The 8621-nt window shown below is 38.8% G+C and overlaps 2 protein-coding genes across 5 annotated transcripts in view; one reads left to right on the top strand and one right to left on the bottom strand.

Moving 5' to 3' along the window:
- The window catches only part of KIAA1958 (KIAA1958 ortholog), a 128830-nt gene extending 120216 nt beyond the window's left edge, over positions 1-8614 (bottom strand). For all 3 annotated transcript variants that reach the window (XM_019635859.1, XM_019635858.1, XM_019635860.1), the window contains exon 1: positions 8526-8614. The gene's annotated coding sequence lies outside the window, so the exon portion shown is untranslated. The remainder of the gene's footprint in view (positions 1-8525) is intronic.
- LOC109379330 (basic salivary proline-rich protein 1-like) overlaps positions 2490-8621 on the top strand; it is a 7514-nt gene continuing 1382 nt past the window's right edge. For both annotated transcript variants that reach the window (XR_002123181.1, XM_019635861.1), the window contains exon 1: positions 2490-8531. Coding sequence is in view for 1 of the 2 variants with exons in the window: in XM_019635861.1 (XP_019491406.1) it covers positions 8191-8531 (341 nt within the window). In the remaining variant the exon portion in view is untranslated. The remainder of the gene's footprint in view (positions 8532-8621) is intronic.

The following is an 8621-nucleotide window of genomic DNA, read 5'->3' as shown; positions in this document are numbered from 1 at the left end:
TGAATAATACTGTATGTCAACTATAATTATATATACATATAGTCACGGGACGTGGAGTAGAGAGTGGGAATGGAGTCAAAGGAATTGTAATAGATAAGCATGATATCGGGGGTGGGAGGGCAGTAGATGGGGGAGGGGGGTTGTTTCTGTGTGAAGGGTAAAAAGGATAACTATTGCATTGTTCTGTACACCTGAAACTAACAATAAATAAAATAAAATAAAATGTTCTTAATAAATTACTATGTGTGACCCATGACATCAAAGTAGACAGGCGCATAAAACTTTCAACAAATATTTGTTAAACTCAACTTTCTCTGGTATCCAGCATTCAAACACTTTCGCTTCTAGATATTTAAACTTCGATAATAGTTTCTTCTGTGTGCCTACTCTATCCACATGCATTCATTTCATCCTCACAGCAACCCTCTGAGGTATAATAATACGCGTGTCCCTCGGTATCCACAGGGGGTTGGTTCCAGGACACCCCCCACAGGTAACAAAATCTGCAAATGCATTAGTCAGCCCTTTGTAGTTTCTGTTCCTTCTGCCTCAAATACTCTTCCTCCAACCACCGGCATGTAAAGTACCTTTTTAAAGTCCTTCCTTCATGTATTTTAAGTCCTTACTCAAAAGTCATTTTCTCAGTGAGGCCTTCTTTGGCAATCTAAATTGTCAAGCCCTCACCCTGAAATATTTCATATTTCCCTTGCCTGCTTTTTTTCACCTCAGCACTTACCCCTTACATATTATTTTATGTATTTATCTTGTTTATTCTCTATCTCCTCTACTAAAATTAAAGTTCTATGGCAGCAGGAATTTTTGTCTTTCCTGATTTCCCAGCACCCAGAAAAGTACCTAATGCATAGCAAATGCTCAATAAATATTTACTGGATGAATAATCGCTATAATCATTTTCAATGGCTCTATCCTATTCCACCAAGTGCTTACACCAGGATTTATCTCATAATTCCCCTATTGAAGGATATACTGGTTATTGCCAACTTTTCACTAGTCCACATAATACTCTAATGTAGAGTCAGCAAATTTTTTCTGGTAAGGCTCAGAAAGTATTTCTGCGTTGCAAAGTTTCTGTAACAACTAAATTCTGCCACTATAGCACAAAAGCAGCTACAAAGAATGGTTGTAGCTGGATTTGGGCTGCAGCAGTCCAGATTTAGCCATTGGTCCCTGATCTCTGCTTCACTGAAGGTTTTTGTGTATGTATCTTTTTCTATCTTTTCAATTAGAATTACTGGATAAATGGATATGAATATATTTATGGCTCTTGATATAGTCTGTCAAATTGGTTGGGTTCATCCAGATGCCAGAAAATGATTCCTTAGACAGATTTTTAAAAGTAACTGAATTTTTTTGCCACCTTTACTTAAACCACATGTGGGAAACATTTCCCCCCAAAGATGAAGATCTTAAGTTTTGTCCAGGAGGTAAACTTAAATAAGATAAAAAGAATATAAAGATATAGATATAAAAGACAAGCAAAGAAGATACAACATATATATGTAACAGGAAATCTCAAAGAAGAAAATTAAAACAATGAAACAATAAATACTAAAATCTATAATTGATAAAAATATTTATTTTGAGCTAACATAATAAAATACACACTGTGTATATGGAAAAACTAACAGAGAACAGCCAACACTTAAGACATATTCTAATAAAATTATTGGCCTTTAAAGATAAAGAAAAAGTCCTTTAGGCATCTAGGCACACACACAAAGGTCATTTTAAAAAGAAAGAAAATCATATTGGTATTAGACTCTGACAACACTTGTTACCAGAATACAATAGAGTAGATAAGACTTAGCAAACAATGGCTTGTGGACCAAATCCAGCCCACTATCTGGTTTTGTAAATAAAGTTATATTAGAACACAGTCATGCTCATTCATTTAGATACTCTCTATGGCTGCTTTAACACTGCAGTGGCATAAATAATTGTGACAGTGATCTATGGCCCACAAAGCCTAAAATAATTACCATTTGGCCTTTTACAGAAAAGATTTGCCAAACCCTACACCAGAGTAACATTTAAGATACTTGAGCAAAGAAAATGTGAGCCAAGTATTTGTATTCCATCAAAGTGACATTCAAGTATAAAAGCCACAAATGAACAGTTGTTGTTTTTTTTAAGGTATTTTTTTTTTAAATTGGGGAATTGGGGGATGGGAACAGCACTGGGGAATTGGGGGAAGGGGAACAGACAAGTTGCTGTCCTTTTGTTCTTCAGTCTAGTTGTGGAGGGCGTTGCTTCACTGGCCCAAGTTGGTACCATCATTGCGCTCTTTCCAGGCGAGGCAGATCAGTCACCGGCTTCTGGACGGCCACTCACGGCGGCTGCTGGCTACACACGGTAGCCCATGGCAAATCACTGCAGCAGGGGCTGCAGCCTACGCCGTCACTGGGGACTCATGGCAGCCCAGCTCCAAGTTTAGCTGTAGAGGGCAGTGTCACTGGCCCTCATCTGTGGGATCCAAACCGGGGCCCTCTGGCATCCCAAGCCAGCTCTTAACCAATGCGCCACTCGGCCGGCCCTGAACAGTTTTAAATATGAAAGACAGCAGATATTATTCACACGAGCCATTCATGAGGATTTAATGAGCTTCAGTCTATTAAATGATGATTACAGAAGCCTTAGCATAAGGACTTGTGTTGTACACTGAATATATTTAACTGCAGAACCAAGACCAGTGATGGGCAAAGGTGACAATCATATGTGATTTCCATGGGGCAAACAGACAGAACTGAGGAATCTTGGGGAGCAGAAATTGACTGGTCTAGAGGCTTGATTATATATAGAAGATGGGGACTGAGAATAAAGAAGGAGTCACAGATAACTCCTAAATTTCTGGACTGGGAAAATGGATGTAAGGCAATACCATTCGCTATCCTAAGGACTACAATAAAAAATAAAAGACAGATTTGAAGAGAAAGATAAGTCAAGTGCTGGGCGTGTTAAATATGAACTGTTTGTGGAATATCAAGTGACTATGTCTAGTTAGTAGCTGCGTACATCTAGATTTCAGGAGCAAGGGCATGACTGGATATTAGGTTCAGGGGTCATCAGCCAAGGAATGTGTGAAATGACCAGGATGGTGTGTAACTTACCATGCAAGCAGCAAGACCAATATCTGAAAAACAGCACCAAAATAAACATGTCCTCAGAATTCATAAGAAATAAGAGCATTGGCAATTCCACTGAATTTGGCCACATTGATATTCTCTTGTATTCCATACCAGTTACTAAAAATTTTCCACTTTATTCAAAACACAGCATTTAAAAACAATAAATATGAAGAGTGAATACAAACAAAATAAGGCCTTTACCTACCCACTTTAGTTATTTTTATGGCATAAAGAGTTGATCATATTGCTGTGTGTTAGGCCTTGTACTCAAGTGACAAACTGCCAAGAGAGTAAAAAAAAAAAGACATAAAAGGTGAAACTGCTACAAAATTACACCAATGGAGTAAAGTATATGCATGTATGAAAGACAATGGGCTGTGTTATGGGCTGAATTGTGTTCCCCCAAATTTATAGTCCTTACACCCAATACTTCAGAATATGACTATATTTGAAGATAGCACTTTTAAAAAGGTAATTAATTGAAGTAAAATGAGGTCATGTGGGTGAGTCCTAAGGATATGGACTGATGTCCTTATAAGAAGAGGAGATTTGGACACAGCAGACACATAGGAAAGACCACGTGAAGACACCTGAGGAAGATAGCCATCTACAAGACAAGGAGAGAGGCCAGTCACACCTTTTATGGCAGCCCTTGCAAAGTAATCCTAGCTGGGTTAGGATACTGTTAACTCTACCGCAGAAGTATGAGGTCTCATGATAGAAAAGTGTAGCTTTTGATATGTGGTGATTATGCCTTAAATATTGCAATGATAAAAAAATTTTAAATAGTAAATATTTATAAGGAAAATATTTACAAGGTAAAACTGAAGGGACACAGTATTTGCAATTAGAAAAGGACAGATATGGTTAAAGCAGTGTTAGTTTTGAGGAAAACCAAGAAGACAGAATCCAACCAAGATATGTCCTATTCTTGAAATTAAAACTAAAAAGGGAAATAAATAATCCAAAACCAATCCATCCAAGCAAGGAAAAGTAACAGAGACAACTCTGGATAATTCTCTAGAATTAAAAGAATTTAAAAAAATATTTCAGCTAACTAAATCCTTGATGATTAACAAAGGAGAAATATTTTCAAGCATCAAACAAAAAAATATTAGAAAGTAGGTATTAATGGAATTCTGATTGTTTACAAGTATTTTTTAAAATGAACAGGTAATAACTACTAAAAATTGCACACATATTACTTCTTGCTGTGCATCTAGAGCTACAGAGGCCATAGATTTCAAGAGGAGAGGAAGGTGGCAGGGAAAGCTATTCTCTAAGAGAGAGGGGCTCCCTGGGGCTGGGCCAGCCAAAATTCAGGCAGATCAGAGGGGGAAATGCTAGAGTAAAAATGCATAATTTTATGGCAAGACTTAATGTTTCTAAAAGTTTCTTAAGCATTTCAATGCCTTCTTAAAGTTTTTAAAAATTTGTATTTCACACCAAGTTGCACAATTTATCTTTTGAGACATATGATGTCGTTTTTCTTTCAGTACAAAAGGGCCAATTACTAATGTCCTAGACTACATCCCTTTCTTTTTATATTCCTTTAAGTGTGATAAAGTGTTTCGGAAACACATCTTCTTTGTCAGTAGAGCCATTGTTATTACCAATATAAAAAAGTCAAAGAGCTTTCCAACTGTTTAAGTGTTAAGACTTTGCAAAACAAATTTAAACACTGCTGCATAATTTCCCTTTCTCCAGCAAAGTGTATTAAACTTTGTTGACAGTGGATACAAAATAAAATTCAAAAATGTGCATTTTCAGTACTTCTGGTTTCTTGACCTTTATTTGAATTTGAGACTAAGCTTTACCAAACAACAAAATTTACACTGTAACTAGCCAACCACAGTCCTCATTATGGAATCTATGCAGTGCATTTGTTACCTAGGAAACAGACCAGAGCACAGGCAGAGTGCAATTTCAGCACAGCAAAAGAATTCTCAATCATGCTGGTAAATAAAGTCCATAAATCAACTAATCAGAAGCTAAGTCAAGAAGTATCATGTAAGAGTTAAGCTTAACGGAAACTTTTAAAAAAAATAAAATAAAATAAAACCTGTGGGTCTTCTGCCTGCAACTATGCAGATCTCTTAAAGTAAATATTATGAACAGGTTTCTTTACAAACACAAACTGTCAGAAAATAAGCTGTTCAAAATAAATGGCTTCTCTCCAATCTTCAGTTTCTCTATTTTTGACAGTATTTAAGAGAAAAAGCTTCTTTAGAGCCAACCTCATACATCTGGTGGCAGAATATTAATCCAAGAATGAAGTCTACATTTTCTGGCGAGCAGCAAGGATTTGTGCTGTTCTTAAAGAATGCAGGACCATAAACGCTATAATGAGAGGTCACTGTCCACCCCTCTCACAGTCAAACCTGTTTCCCCAACAGGCTACAAAAAACTGCATGGAAAAGAAGGACTGGAAACTCATGGATCTATTATAAAGAATAAAACTGTTCTTTTCAGCTTTGTATTTGGCTATTACTAAAGATAATACTAGTCATTTGAGGGTTCTAGGTAACTTAAAGTGGCCATTTGAGTTTCCTTTAATGGTACCACATTGATAACTACCAAACAGGAAAAGGCTAGAAAAGTCTATAGATTTTTAAGCCTATCAAATTTAACTGTGTACAGCTTAGTGTTGTTTAAAAAGAAACAAAAAAATGAAACTGGTAAATGTCAGTTTATACTGCTGAGCTATATTTCAAACCCAACTTTTTGACTGCACAAAATCAAAATTTCTAAAAGTAGCATTTATTTGTTGTAATATCAATAGCAGCAGAAATAAAAATGTCAACCATGAAAAGTGAAAAATAATTTATATGCCTTCCTAAACAACAATGTACCAGAAGGGAAATCAGTTGAAAACATGTAAGGGTCTCTGGAATGCCTCTGATTACACTAAAATATTATTGTTAATTATGTAAAAAACAGAAAATTAATATCTACTCATTTATTCAAGAAACAACAACAAAAAATAGGTGTTATCTTTCAGCCAGTCCACATAAAGACACTACACTGCCAATCCCAGAAAACTATTAGACACAACTACAACTCTACCAAGCAATTCTCAACACAGGCCACAACACTCTTACTGTTTAGTTTACACAGTGACCCTTTGTTAAACTTTATCACTGACAGTCTTGTAAATAAATACATAAACAAGCAATTCAATTTGTTAGCTTATCTTTTTTAATACTTCTAAGAGCTGATGAAGAGTGTGTATGTAAGAGCTGAAGCTCGAGGTCTGTTTTAGAACTCCATTCCACCATTCAGGATAAAGCCTGAACCAATTTCAATACCTTGCCTCTTTGGGCCATCCTTAATGGAAAAGAGGAACCTTGCTCACCGGCCTTCCACCAACTGGCACTGAAGTCTGTGCCTTTGTGTAGGGTTTAAATTCATTTATCTAATCTAGACCAGAAGTCAGAACAGGAACTAATAAAATTTGATCAACTCAAAAAGGTTAGCATGACCACTGTTAAATGTTACCTCTCCTAGGTTTTAAGTGTACAAAAATGCACACTCCAGGCATTTACTAAATTAGGCATACAATAATAATCTGTCAATGTAACTAGGACATGAATCTAGGATAAATTGTCTCCTAGAAAAAGACACTATTTTAAGCATACCTATCTCCTTTTCATAGTGACAAAAATCAGCTTACCTAATTAAAAACTGCATTAAATTGTATATTGTTTTCTGATGAATTTCTACATCTTGATGAAAATTATTAAATATTTTCCACCATGTTTTCCCATCAAGTTTGGATAAAGCTTTTTAAAATCTTTTTAAGAAAGTCTCCATTTTCTACAAATAGCTGTACATATAACTGGCCCCCAAGCAGTTATATGTTGGTAACTGTGAGATTTAAGTTTGTCAATATGGATTCTCACACAATAGGCAAAAATAAATAAAACTCTCCAAAAGTGAGCAGCAGATTGAGATTAATACAGAGACAAATTTGTACCTGCATTAAAAATCTGAATCTGTAAAATTAATTTTCCGGGTGCTCATTCAACTTCATTTATTATTTAAGTACCTGCAAATATATAGCAATCTTTTATAAAAAACGTGACCAGGTAAATAATATAAATCATAAATATCACCTACGGTACTTTTCAAAATACTGTATATCCCCTAATATACAACCCAATTGTTGGGTTACGTACAGACAATACATGAATACATATAAAAAAATAGGAAAAGGACAATCACTGAGGTAAATATCAATTCCAACATTCACGTTCTCCTCACGTGTTGTGAAAGATCTTCTATATCAAAATGAGCAAAAATAAAGGTTTCAGCCTGAACGGAAAGCTAGATAATTGTTTACTGCTATCCAACTTAACCTCCACTAGGGAAGCAGTTCACCACTTGACTCGCTCGTTAACTGTTTAATAGGTAGAAGATTCTGCCATGCTAATTCTAAGGAGTCTGGGACATAACAAAACTTTACCCCCAAACTTTAAAATACACATATGTAAAAATTTGTAAAAGTCACATCCACGTTCATCTTCTATTTCTTGGCTTTAAGTCTCTATCTTAATCTTAAAAAGAATAAAAATGCAAAAGAGCCTTTCGAAAACCACAACCATTCTCTGATTTTGGTTTGATTTTGATTTGATTTCGGTCAGCCCAACCTCCTTCTACCCAGGGAAATACATTTCTCGATGTATTTGATAACAAACACAAATCACTGTGCGCAGCCTCAGATGGGGGCGGGGGGGCGGGGGAAGAGCCTTTCGGAGAAAGCCCTCCTCCGTTAGAAACAATAAATAAGGGACCGAAGCAATGCACGTTCCTTCACACACGCCCCAAACGCACCTCAGCGTGCCTCCCGCGAAGGACACGAGTCCGGCAAAACCCTCAGCCGCCGCTCTCCCTCTCTCCACAACCATCACAAGACTTGGAAACTAAGAGGGCAGATCTTTTCTTTCTCCTTCCCGCCCTCCTTTCCCCCCTCAAACAGCCCCAAGAGCAGGAGCAGGCAAGCCGGACCCACGCAGCGCGCCTGCGGCCGCCGTGGCGACGGGGGATGCTGGGCAGCGGGCCGGCCCCGGGGAGGCGGACCGGAGCGGGGGCCACGGGAGCTCGCTCGCGGAGCCCGTTCCGCCGCTTGGGGTCTCCGCCCCGCACGCCCCCAAGCCCGTCGCCGGCGGCGTCCCGCCGCCCTGGTCTCTGCCCTGACTCGGCCTTCCCACCCTCCCTCCCGCAGGAGACAAAAGGAGGGTTCAGCCGGGTCATAGCGCGGCCGCCGAGGGGGAGACTGAGCGGACCCCAGCGCGGCCGCCCCCCACACAAAGGGACTCCTCGGGCCGGGTCGCCGTGTCGGCGCGCACGTCCCCGACCCGCGCGCGAGCTCTCACCCACCTGCAGGTGTCTGTGCGTCTGTCCATAGGAACGCGGACAGCGGAGGGGGGCCTGTGGGAGCCGGGCAGCCCGGGCGGGACGGGGCGGGACAGGGGG

This window comes from Hipposideros armiger, unplaced genomic scaffold (genome assembly GCF_001890085.2).
Source record: "Hipposideros armiger isolate ML-2016 unplaced genomic scaffold, ASM189008v1 scaffold_24, whole genome shotgun sequence".
Classification (NCBI taxonomy): Eukaryota; Metazoa; Chordata; class Mammalia; order Chiroptera; family Hipposideridae; genus Hipposideros; species Hipposideros armiger.
Note: the sequence above shows the minus strand (reverse complement) of the source record. Positions and strands in the feature narration are given on the sequence as shown.